The sequence below is a fragment of the Salvia hispanica genome, chromosome 5 (genome assembly GCF_029641045.1).
Source record: "Salvia hispanica isolate PSC_SH4W2 chromosome 5, Shi_PSC_v1, whole genome shotgun sequence".
Taxonomy (NCBI): domain Eukaryota; kingdom Viridiplantae; phylum Streptophyta; class Magnoliopsida; order Lamiales; family Lamiaceae; genus Salvia; species Salvia hispanica.
In genome coordinates, this window is record NC_142696.1 from 1864539 (window position 1) to 1877643 (window position 13105).

At 40.5% G+C, this 13105-nt stretch overlaps 2 protein-coding genes across 13 annotated transcripts; one reads left to right on the forward strand and one right to left on the reverse strand.

The window, feature by feature from the left end:
* Window positions 1-227: 227 nt before the first annotated feature.
* LOC125188111 (F-box protein At5g49610-like) lies at window positions 228-2216 on the reverse strand. Its single transcript, XM_048084854.2, has 2 exons — window positions 2078-2216; window positions 228-1492 (listed from the first exon to the last, which is right to left on the reverse strand). Exon 2 carries the CDS (start codon window positions 1475-1477, stop codon window positions 311-313), a length of 1167 nt encoding a protein of 388 aa, XP_047940811.1. The 5' UTR covers window positions 1478-1492; window positions 2078-2216; the 3' UTR covers window positions 228-310.
* A 47-nt stretch (window positions 2217-2263) lies between these two features.
* On the forward strand, window positions 2264-8838 carry LOC125188113 (ethylene-responsive transcription factor-like protein At4g13040). Of its 12 annotated transcripts, none has more exons than XM_089058597.1 (11): window positions 2285-2444; window positions 3450-3524; window positions 3748-3922; window positions 4564-4755; window positions 5021-5127; window positions 5210-5315; window positions 5422-5598; window positions 6210-6357; window positions 6999-7468; window positions 7549-7747; window positions 8006-8838. In XM_089058597.1, the coding sequence occupies exons 1-6, from the start codon at window positions 2285-2287 to the stop codon at window positions 5263-5265; spliced, it is 765 nt and encodes a 254-aa protein (XP_088914723.1). In that variant the 3' UTR covers window positions 5266-5315; window positions 5422-5598; window positions 6210-6357; window positions 6999-7468; window positions 7549-7747; window positions 8006-8838. The 12 variants fall into 12 exon arrangements, with proteins under 12 accessions (XP_088914727.1, XP_088914728.1, XP_088914723.1 ...); XM_089058603.1 differs by adding an exon at window positions 2659-2770 and having other exon boundaries at window positions 2404-2532; window positions 6999-7747; XM_089058601.1 differs by having other exon boundaries at window positions 2264-2387; window positions 6999-7747.
* The last annotated feature ends 4267 nt before the right edge of the window (window positions 8839-13105 follow it).

Consider the following 13105-nt stretch of genomic DNA (forward strand, 5'->3'; position numbering starts at 1 on the left):
TTGCAGCAACTTAAAGTCGTTTTTGGTAATAAATTTCTAATATATAGATCAGCACAATTAATAATGGCCAAATGAAAACATTAAATTACAACCCCAATGAAAGGAAAGATTAGGAATATAGGCCATAGGGTAAACTAAAATGACAATGAAGAAAAATAAATATATAAACAAAACTACAACCCATATACTACAAACTAAATAAAGAGAAAATTTCTTTAACTAAACAATCCATTAATAATATAGTTAAATAAATAAAAAAGTCAGCATAAGTAAATTACAAGTCCGTGATGAGGATTAAAAAAAGGACTAACTAAAATGATATTACATTCTTCATACCATAGTGTCTTTTGAGTGAGAGGAAACTTGGAGTGAGAAGAATGGAATTAATACACAAAGAATCATCACCCATCTTACCAAACAAACCAATTTTTGTAAGGCTTTTCTTCTTTTTAGAGTAGTATAGAAAGTGCTTCTCATTCCATAACATCAACATGTCTCCATTCTCGTAAACATTGATAGGCTGAAGACGTTTGTGTAAACCATGACCATAATAAGGATGTTTGATGAGGACCTCTAAAAGAGGTGGTTGCCTGATGTTGACATGTACCTCGCACCAACATTTCTCGACTTCTTCATATTCCTTCAACAACCAGATAACATGATCATAGTCACAGTAATATTTTGGTTCGTCATCACAAAAACACAGACAATCCCCCAAAGTAAACAACATTCCCTTGTTAAAAATAGGTCTCTTGAGACATTCGAGTGGTGGAGAGAATGTGGTGAAACATTCTTTCTCAAGATCAAAGCAGCAAATATAAGGAATCTCCCTTCCATTTGAAACAAACCAGTGGAGATTGCCACTAGCAAATGCAGCAACAGAGCTGTAACAACAATTAAACGAGGGGATAACACCTTTAACGCGTCTCCACGAAGATCCCGATTCAAGAGTGTATACATGACATCCGTCATAGTTAGGGTTAAGATATACAACCTTATGTTGTCCGCTTATTCTGCTCACTCCAATTCCATAACAATCTTCTCGAGGGCGAGTAAGACGGCCCCGGAGCTCAACAAATTCACGGGTGATAGGATTACATACATAAAGATGATCACGAAAAGGATTTTTTAGAAGAAGCAAACCATTGGAAGAACCTTGTATTGTTGATGCTTGGGGGAAATCAAACTTCGTGATTAGATTCGGCTTGCGCTTGGGCTTCTCTTCCAATTTGAAAACATTGAACCAATTTGAATTTGTAGTCGGCATCGAGACCACAAGGGCGGGGACGGATTTAGAAAAATGGGACTTGAAAAAATAGTTACTCTCAATGAGATCGAGCCACGGTTTGCAAACGCATTTGCAAGTTGCAACGTTTTCAAGAGGGAGTCTCAACAAGATATCGGTGAGAATCTCTGATGGTAGGTATTTAAATAAATCTTTCTTCATTCTTTGATGGATTGAGTCTTTGGAGATCATATTCTAACTTTGAACCTAAAGAATAATAAGCATGCCAGAGATTACACACCAAAAAAAATGAAAGCCATGAATTATAGTTGTAACACTACACATATGAAATTGTTTCTTTCTGTATAAACTGCACACCACTTCTCTCCAGCAAATTCACACCACCTCTCTTTTTTACTATCTCTTTTGCAAATTTCGATTGTCTGTTTATTCTCTACACTATATTCACACCCCCTCGAATTCGGGCTCTCCTATGGAATTGGTGTTCTATTTATAAGATTTATGACTTGCCTTATACTCATCAAATAGGATTTGTGAATTGCCTTATATAAATAGGACTTATGATTTCACAAAGAGATTCCTAATCGCCCAATATAATTAAGTTAATTTTATCATAGAATTAATATTGCCCACAAAAAATTTAACATAAAAAACACAGAGAGATTGGGAGTGGGAGTGGGGCATCCATAATTCTGACTAAAAAACCTTATACCTACCTTAGTAGTAACAATTAAGCTCTTCTATAATTCAAAACCAGAAGTGATTGTCATAAAAAATTGGATCTTGGAATTAAGTGTACGGTAGATAAGGTAACAAACGAGAGGAGATTACCTTGGGCGAGCGGGCGGGCAAGAGAGAGAGCTTGAATCTGGTAGAGAGAGCTTGACTTTGGGAGAGAGGACTAAACTTGAATTTGGGAGAGAGAGAGCTTGAATTTGAAAGAGAGAGAGAGTACTAAACTTGAATTTGGGAGGGAGAGAGAGAGAGACAGAGAGCGGCGGCCAAAATAGTGAAACATTGATTTTATTAGTATTTCCTATGATTATAGCGTACCCTCCGACCCGGAACCGGTGCAGATCCGACCCGACATACATAAAACAACATTCAGAAAAACAAGTCATGGTTTTTCGATCAAAACTAGGTGAAAAAAATCCAATCTCTAAATGTGAGCTGAGAAGAAGTAACTTACGTCTGTCAAGTTTGTGTTTTTTTTCCAGACCTGTTTTGTTGTGGGTTTAGCTTCTCGATTTGTGGGTTGTGGGAGTTTAAAGATTGTATTTTTTTGGGTAATTATGTAGATTCAGTGAAATTCTTTTTCTGTTTAGGGTGATGGGTTGGTGGTATTGGGTGCTGGTCTATTGTTATGGAAAATTCAGTGTTATTCCTCACCACATTTTTAATCTTTTGGGCAGGGCTGGTTAGGGTCTTGATTTTTTCTTAAAGCTTTTAGCTTGTAGTTTTCTTAAAATCAGATGTTAATGGAGGATGTCTCTTTGTTCAGATAGATGTTCCAAATTTCTATGGGTGAGAGTTGAAGTGTTATGGCCAAAGTGTATCTGTTTGATAGTATTTAGTTTCTTGGATATATATATGCTCAAAGTAATGTGATGTCAAAATCTCAGGTGCAGAACTTAGGCATGCCCTGTATTGTTTGTGTATTTATGTTAATGACTTTTGGTTTCGGGTTGTGAGATTTGAGGTGCTATACATTATGTTGAGATATTTGCTGTGAAAATTCTTTATGCTGACATTTTGAGCTATTCACACGTTAGTTAACTATTATGTTCATTATGTTGAGATATCTGGTAATTCTGCATATTTGATTATGTTCGTGTGGTTCTCAATGCTCGTCTTTTACATTGTTACTTGATTGGCTTTACAAAATAATCATCATGTACAGATAGAGGGTTGTTCTAATCTTCGTATTATATCATCTACTCCACTAAATAATGTATCACATATAGATGATTGTTTTACTCATTTAACTCCATCAAATTTTCGCATCTCAACACTTTTGAATGTTTCTTGTAACTCTGCCCTTGTCGTGGGCATCGCTGTTAATATTGATTCATTCTTCTTTAAACATCTGAATAGAGTTGATGGATAAATGCTGGAATATAAATTCTCGATTATCTCATTGTTTTCGTCGTTGCAAATTCATTCTTATGTATATTTGTTGACATCGATTTCTATCATTGTCCAGGAACCAGCTTGGAAACCGGCCCTGGTTCGTCAAACATATCTGCTGCTTCGAGTGCATCACTTCAGCCTTTTCCTGGTCTGTTTTCATTCTTTGTGCCTCCATCTTAGGTCTGGTCGAGTACTCTTATCAGCTTTGGTTCAAGTAGAATTATCTCTATGTAAATTAAAGTATTGGTTTCATTTGTTCACCCAAATATGTTCTAGATTTTGCTTTTCTGATGAATTCACCCAAATATGTTCGAGGGATTTAGTAGGGAGTTTCTATGATTCATTCTTGCTTACTGGTTTCATTCTAGCAGAGGTTAAACGAAGAAAGAGACACAGAAGGATGCATGTCGAAAACCAAGAACCATGCATCATGAGAGGTGTTTATTTCAAGAATTTGAAATGGCAAGCTGCAATTAAAGCTGACAACAAACAGATCCATTTAGGAACTGTGGGCTCTCAAGAAGAGGCTGCTCGACTTTATGACAGGTATTGTAAACATCTCTCTTCCCTTAGTCGATGGATCAGAGATAAAGGGTTTAACTTCATGCTCGTTCTAGGCAGTCGCGCACTTTCTCAAGTTGAAAACCCTCTAAAACACATTCAGCTCGTGAGCATATAAACCATATTCGGGAACATTTGTGTGGCAAATATTGCTCGACGTTCATTCTACTCTAAAAAATGTGCTTAATTTCCTCTTATATTTTCCATCGGTCCGTTTATAGCCCATAGTGAATAGGAGTAGCTCCAGAAAAAGATGAAATTATCTCAAATTATGACCGAGCCACGCATTATAATGGCTATCACGTATATACACATCTAACCAAATGTAGCAGCAAAGCTCCTTGAACTTTGTTGATTTGAAGATCTATCTTAACATAAGTCCACTCAATTTGAACTTTGCTTTTGTGATGAATTCACCCAAATTTGTTCAACTGATTCAGTATTGAGTTGGTCTCGTCGTATATCCATGCCGTATCAAATGTAGCAGCAAAGCTCCTTGGACTTTGTTGCTTTAAAGATCAATAGTAATACATGTCTACTCAATCTGAACTTTGTATTTCTGATGAGTTCACCCAAATATGTTCAACTGATTCAGTATTCAGTTTCTTCGATTCTTTCTTGCTCAGTGGTTTCATTCTAGCTGAGGTGAAACGAAGAAAGAGACACAGAAGGAAGCATGTCGAAAACCAAGAACCATGCATCATGAGAGGCGTCTATTTCAAGAATTTGAAATGGCAAGCTACCATTAAAGTTGACAAGAAACAGATCCATTTAGGAACTGTAGGCTCCCAGGAAGAGGCCGCTCGACTTTATGACAGGTATCATAAACATCTATCTCCCCTCCGTCTCCATCATCCCAACAGCATCAGTCCTAATCTCTCCATTATTATTCTTGTATCAACTTGATTTCCCTTGGTCGTTAAACCTTAGAGAAACAGTCCAATCTCATGCTCGTTTTAGGTAGTCAGTGTACTTTCTCATGTTAGATTGATGAGCAAAGATGACACATGTGTATATATACCATATTTGGTTTACGGAGTGGCAATATTGCTCTACATTTCATTCGACTCTAAAAATGTGCAGGGCCACATTCATGTGCGGAAGAGATCCCAACTTTGAACTGTCTGAGGAAGAAAAGCAGGAGCTGAGGAAATTCAACTGGGATGAATTCTTAGCCATCACCAACAAGAGTAAGTTTTTCCCGAATTCTTTGAGACCTCACGCCACTCACTACATGACACACGCCTCTGATTCAAACCCATGAATTGCCAGAAAACCAGAGACATGGCGGGACTGGGCCGCGGAGGATGCTTCTAGACAACGACTAGGAGGGCGAGGAGCACAGACGCAGTGGTACATCGGCTTCTGAAGATGATATGTTAGCTCCTATCTAACCCCCCATTGATAGAGTTCATAGTATGTTGTTCTGACTGATTCAGCAGTGAGTTTCTTTGATTCTTTGTTGCTTACTGGTTTCATTCTAGCTGAGGTTAAACGAAGAAAGAGACACAGAAGGAAGCACGTCGAAAACCAAGAACCATGCATCATGAGAGGTGTCTATTTCAAGAATTTGAAATGGCAAGCTGCCATTAAAGTTGACAAGAACAGATCCATTTAGGAACTGTAGGCTCCCAGGAAGAGGCTGCTCGACTTTATGACAGGTATCGTAAACATCTCTCTTCCCTTAGTCGATGGATCACAGATAAAGGGTTTAACTCCACCCTCAACACAAACCACACCATCCTACTAGATGATTGAACTTTTAAGTTGGAGAGATATAATTGAGCATAAACTAAAAAAAATCGTACTACTAGAGTTAATTTTGCAAATTAATTGTTGCTTATAAGATCATGAAGTAATAAGATGGAGTTGGGGAACTTATTTTTTGAGGAGCTTATAAGCTATTGAAGACTATGAAACTTAAGTTGGGAACATTTTTAGTTGGACATATCTTTTGGAAAACGCTGAAACTTGGAGACACAAGCAAACTATGATCAACCCTTTTGTTTACTTTAAAAATGCCATTAGCAATTCGCATTTGGGTCCTACTTAATTTTCTAATTATTTTTTTGCTTCTTTCAGCTTCATGCTGAAAACATATAACGTAAGGATTATTTTTACTGTCACACCTCTCTTGCATTGTTCAGACACACACACGTATATGTATAATGTATGGTGTTTATATCTAATGTTTATGCATGTTACATGTGTTCAATTTTGTCAACATTATCATATTGTATCGAATCTTAGCTGTTTTTTGCTGCTCTAGCAGTAAAATTGAAGCTGCATACCTGTAGGCTGTTTCTCTGAAGATGCAAGAAGAGCTCATACGGGAAGAGGAGGCGGATTGGCTTGCTGAGATTGAGCACAGAGCAAAGCGTGCAGCAGTGGATAAGGAAAAGAAGTCTAAAAAGAAACAGGTTTTATTTCAATTATCTTTCTTACCTTGCAGTCTTTAGTAGTTCCTGTCATTGGGTGATACAGTTTTAGACTTCTATGGTTAAAGTAATTCGACTTACAGCTAAGAAGTTAGTCATGGTAATCTATTATTCGCAAATATGATTCCCTGGTGGCACCGTGTAAATTCATTTTGTTCTGTCTGTGATAAGTGTTTACTTTGTTCGAAAAGCTACCATCATCACACTCCTCGCCTGTTTGCTTGGTGTGAGTTCATGTTGCATGTGTATCTCTTTTTTGCACTTAATTTACATCTTTCAAGAACATACGCTTCCTAAAATTCAAAAAGAAGCTTCATTGATTTTGAAACCTGCATGTAAGAGTGATAACTTGTTGATACTGCCATTAAAGAGTGTAAGATTTTTGGTATACATTAAGTAGATAAGAGCAATCTTCTCAACAAAGTTTTTGCATCACTTCCCTTGATACCTGCTTCTCTAGATTTCACGGAAGATGTTGTTATTACTATGTCTGCCCTCTAAATTCTTATACTCCCTGCCCCTCTCGCTTTATGTCCCTTTTCTATTTTGCAATATCTCTTTCGTTTCAGAAAGCCTGGAATTATGAGAAAGTTTAATAATGCCGTCCACAACTAAAATTTCAGGCCAAGCAGAAACGAAATAATCGCAAAAGTAAAGACAAGGGAAAGGACGACAAATCTCTCAATATTATACAAGACAAAATTGAGCAAGATATTCACATTGTCATTTGTCAAGAGAAAACACTCTTTACCTGCCGACTCCCAGTCGTTACTTGAAAAATCTGATGCTGTGGAAGATGTTTTGGATATTTCTGATTCTGAGGAATGTATTCCTGAAATATTACCACCAGATTTAGAAGACAGAGATGTGAGTCCTGTCAATTGGGACACCAATACTTCTGAAATGCATCCTCCAACAGAAGCCAGTAACAGTGGGATTAGTGGACTTTCAAGTGTGCAAAATGGAACAGAAGGAAGAAGTTCATCTGCCGTGGATGATAGCTCGTCCACTTGTTCATCTGACTCAGTTCTGTTGTCATAAGTATCCCACAGAGGAAATTCTCATAACCTGAAAAATATAAAATCTCCTAGCAGTTAATCAATAACCTTACACGTACTCTGATTTACTCCTATTTTATGGAAAATGTGACAACTTCTTGCTTCAACGTTATAGGGGGAGGAACCACCAAAGCAAATTAAAGTCTAACCAAGCTGGTTCGGTTAAAGAAGAAGTGTCTCATCCATCTAAAGTTGTGCTAGATGCAGTGATTAAAGTTAATCGATCTCAAAGTTCCAAGGCTGTTAAATCTCTTTCTTAGGTGGTTCATCATTCTGATAGGGGGGCAATTGGGGCTGAGCATCAAATGGCCAAGGTGGTATTTCTTTTCATTTCGATTTTTTGATATATTGATGGAAATGTGTGAAGCTGATAGTTATATACGAGCAGATCTTGTTGCTAGTGGTTATGGTTATGTCAATCCCATGGCTATAATGCATTTTTCTTGATTGCACCAGTTGTGCATCCTTTTGACTGTCTTTCTTTAACTTCTAATAAGCCTCAATTGTCTAGGGATCACTCTGTCACTTTCACCCTACTTGTAACAAACTAATTTTCTGCATTTTTGTCGTAGGACGAAGAATCTGACTCCTCTAGGAAGTTTGTCACCAGAAGTGTGGATGTCGATGCATCTGAGGATAAGGAAGCTTCTCTGTGCAGGAGCCCTTCGAAAAGCATACCATTTGTTGCTCCTACAAAAATGGACTCGAAGGTTAATGTGGCAGGCAAGAAATCTTCTTCTAACAGGCTGAACCAAGCGGACAGATCAGTCATATTGGTTTCAGATACGCAGAAGATTGCAACACCGAAGCTCACTGAAAGTCTAACCAGTCATCAAGTGCGTGGGAGTGAAAAACCTCTAATACAGCCCATGATGATTAAAGCTGATAAGACCTCACTGACATTGATGCCGGTTATTCAAGACCCTTGAGTGCCCCTCTAACTCCTGGTTCTATCGCTGCTGTTTCTGTGGTCCCGACAGCACCTGTATTGGCTCGTTCGTTCAGTAAGTGCTGCTGGTCGCCCGGGGCTTGAACCTGCTGCTCCTTCAACTCAAAACCATTTTCCATAGTCATATCGGAATGCAATTGTGGGCTGCGGAGGAAGCTTCTAGACAAACGAAGAAAGGGAGGGCGAGGAGCAAGGACGAAGTGGTCCATCGGCTTCTGAAGATGATATGTTATCACCATAACATAACCCCACAATGATCACCTTCATTGCCACTTTTTTTGTTTTTTGGTCTCTCATATATATACATATATTTTGGCTTAAGGTTAAAGAGTTTATTCGGTTCTTGGTATATATATAATCGCCCCTATTAGGGAAGATTCTTACAATTTGCTGTAACATCATCATTGTTAGTTTCATTGCAAAATTTAAGGTAGCATGAACATGCAGTACAATATATGTTCATGATCTTGATTACTACATACAATCTGAGTTGCTAATGGGAAGTAGTTATTTCATACCAATACATTAAATATCTCACCAACCACATATGCAAACCCCTTAAGATAGAAGAAGATTTAGTGACACACCTAAACTAAGAAACAGAGGAGGATAATAAGATTTGGTGACACACCTAAACTAAGAAACAGAGGAGGATAATAAGATTTAGTGACACCTAAACTAAGAAACAGAGGAGGATAATTAAGAGGAGTGTAAGAACTACACAATGCTCTGACTACCTGATCTCTTAAGGCCTTGCAGCCACCAAGAGGTAATACATCCAAATGGCCTGACTATCAGCATAAGCCCAAAAATCATCTGTGTGAGAGAGCCTCGATCATTACTATCACTGACTTGAGGTCAGCCACATAAGGCAAAATAAGCATCAACACAACCACACCACCCTCCCCAAGTAAACAAAAGGTGAGAGTAAAACACCAACAAGAAACAGAAGGTGAGAGTAAAACACCAACAAGAAACAGACAGATTGTAAAGTGTACAAAAATCTTTCTTTATTCACATTTTACAGTCTAATCAAAGAATATCTAAACATATGAATTTGTATCTAAACATATGAATTTGTATCTAAACATATGAATGTCATCCAAACAGATTTTGGAGACTCCCAGCTAAGTATATCTAAATCTGAAGACCCCCAACTTGAGGTGGGAACCTACTCTGCCACCATAGATGTCAAGATACATCCTTTCCTCTGCATTGTTGACAAACATCAGGTCAGTCCATCCTTCACCTCCAAAGACAAGAAACTGATCTCTTATGGAAATCGTGACATGGTAGACCTTCCTCTTCCGGCAACCATAGGCCTCTACAACCAATCCCTTGGTGGCAGCCTCAACTTCTTCTTCTTCACTGAGCAGATTCATGAGCTGAGTTACATATCTTTTCTCAACTCTAAGAACTTTGCCAAACTGACACACTCCTTCATGGATTAATGCCATTCCTTTGCCTCTGAATAAGACCTTAAGATCATTCATCCTTTTCATCTCCTCCTCATCACTGAGCAGGTGGAGAGATGCAGACGGCGGCGCACGGCGAGAGGAGGGGGCACGGCTGCGGGATCTTGGAGGTGAGGAGGAGGGCGCTGTGAGCCTTGCGAGTGCAGAGGAGGGAGCGTGAGGGCGGCTGCTTGAGGCGCCGGCTGATGCAGACGGCGGAATGGGGAGGCGGCGGCGCTGCAACGGTGGAGGCGGACTCTCACCCTGCTTCCCTTTCCCCTTCCCCTCTTTCTGCATCATCAAGAAATCCCTATCCCTTGTTGATGAAAATGTCTGCCGGCGAAGGGCTCTTGGAGGTGGGGAGGAGGGCGCGATTGTGAGCCGGCCGGCGACTCCAGGCAGTGCAGAAGAGGAGGAGGGAGCGTGAAGGCGGCTGCTTGAGGCGCCGGCTGATGCAGGCGGCGGAAATGAGCGGCGGCGCAGCAGAGGAGAAGTGCCCCTGGCAGCCTGCAACGGTGGAGAGGGGGGTGGAGAGGGTGATGGAGATGGCGAGGGGGATGGGATGGCGGTGGTGGTGGCGGTGGCTGTCGGCGAGCCGGCGGCGCTTCTCTCGCCGACTCGTCGAAGAAGATGGAAGCGGCGCGGTTCTTGAATCTCATATCTGTCTAACGGCTCGATTTTCAAAAATTTTACTGTGCAGTCAAAGTGAGTGACAGCTGTCTTTATTTAAATAAACGGCTAATCCACACAACGGCTATAATTTAAGTAAATGAAGCCCATAGCTAAAAAGGTTTCTATGAGGCCCATAGCTATAGCTCATAACATAGTGATCAAATTGAAGATAATAATATTCAGGAATTAGAATATTAAGTTTTGTGGGTCATACTTACTAATTGGAAATATGCTAAGATACTGTAATAGATAATTTTAAATTGATTAATTTGATCTAATTTGTTGTGGGTACTGGCGTATGAATAAAGATTTGGTTTTTATTAAGTTTACTATGGTTTATGGATCTAATGTTGAGACTTTAGATTATAATTAATTGAATTATGTGGGTGGGTAAATAATAACTCCCACCATCCCCGATTAAGAGTCACACTTTGACCGGGCACGAGTTTTAAGAAAGGTAAAGAAAAGTTAGTTGAAAAAGTTAGTGGAACGTGAGATCCATTTTTTATATTAGTTTTATAATAAAACGTGAGTGAATTGAGTTAGTAGAATGTGAGACCTACTTACTATTAATGATAAAAATGAAATGTGATTCTTAATTAAGGATGGACTGAAATGAAAAAGTGTGACACTTAATCGGGAACGAAAGGAGTAAAATATAACGATACTAATGTCAAAATGGGTCTATGGTTATATACTTATATTGAAAAGTGGATCATTGTCTTGATTTTTTTTTTTTTTGAGTTTTTTTAATGACTTTTTAAAGGAAATTGAAGAAAATGAGGTGGCACTGCAGTCTCAGTAAATATATGAGTTGAATAGAAGTAATGATATTTCTAAGCCAATTGGTATTTTACCTTATTTAGTTATAACAATTTCCGTATACGACTTCTTAGAGCACTTTAATTTGATTGCTTGTACTATAATTGTATTTTTATATCACTATAAGAGCATTTCCAATGGCGTCGGCGAAAACTCAGCGATTTATACGGCTTCTTAGAGCACTTTAATTTGATTGCTTGTACTATAATTGTATTTTTATATCACTATAAGAGCACTCCAAATGGCGTCGGCGAAAACTCGGCGATTTTTCGCCGAAAATCGCCGAGTTTTCGCCGACCAATGGAACGATTTCGGCGAATTCTCGGCGTTATTTCTCCCGAATTAACGCCACCCGGCGATTCATCGCTGAAACATCGCCGAATCATCGCCGCCCACTGTGGGCGCGATTCGGCGATATTCGGCGATTTTTTTTTTTTTTTAAACGGCTATATCTATAATTCCACCACTATAAATACTTCCTCTTCCTCCTCCATTCATCACACACAATTCTCTCAATTTTTCAATCTCTTATCTCAATCTTCAATCTTCAATCTTCAAAATTATGAGCTCTAGTAGGAAAAATTCTCGAAAAAGTAAGGGTAAGGGCAAAGAGTCGAGTTCGCAAATTCCCAACACTGATGAAGCAAATGAGCAGTGGATGAGCTCGTTGTTGTCGATGGGTTCTCCTCCCGGCCAATATCCATGTGCGGGTCCGTCCCCATTGCAGACTCCTACGCCACGCAGACTTTCTCCGTACTTCCAGTCTGCCATCAGCATGCCCTCTCCAGCCGACGATGTGTATCGCCCCCAGATAGTCACATCGTTGTTCGACACCCCTGGATCAACCCCAGGCGACGAAGAATCTCAGGCCGCGACGTACACAACGGATCCGACACTCAGCACGGACGACTATGAGGTGGAAGAAACGCCCGCCGAGCCGCCTTCCAGGAGCGGGAAGGGGAAGGCGCCGGCGTCGACGGCTGCGACTGATACGGCTTCCGATGAGAAGCCGAAGCGGACAAGGACTACTTACACTCTCGAAGAGTCCGAGCTGATAGCCAACTGCTGGGCGGACACGACGCACGACGCGGAGCGCAGCAACTATCGGACTGAGATCATGTTCTGGGCGCAGGTTACGGAGAAGTACACGACCAACAAGACTGCCTCGATGAAGAACCATGGCAGTGAGGCGATCCGCCGGCATTGGGAGCGCCTCATGAGGGACTGCGCCCATTTCAACGGTATATATTCTAACTTGATGAGGAACATGACGAGTGGCCAGAACGAGCACATGGTCCGAGATGAGGCCATCCAGATGTATAGTGGCCAGTTCTTGTCGAAGGGCTTCAAGTATTGGAGATCTATGATAGGCTGAAGGATCTCCCCAATTCCGGACGGAGATGCACAGCGCGCTGCACGGGAAATCGGTGCGCACGCGACTTAGCGGTGGGGAGAGTGAGGGAAGCGCGACCCCCATCGACTTGTCTAAGGATGGTCCGCACGAGCGCCCTGTGGGAGCGAAGAAGGCGAAGGGGAGGCGGAAGGGGAAGGGCACATCGTCAGATGTCCAGTCGGAATCCCCGTTCTTACAACAAGCCACGTTCTCTTCCAATGCCGCCACTCTGGCGCAGATGTACACGCTGTACTTCACCAGCGGCGGAACCCCAGAAGAGAAGCAGTCCCTCTGGTCGACCATCCAAAATATGAAGATCATGATGGGGCTCCCGCCGGACGCTCCTCCCTCTTAGTTTTTTAAATCCTTGTTTTTTATGGTT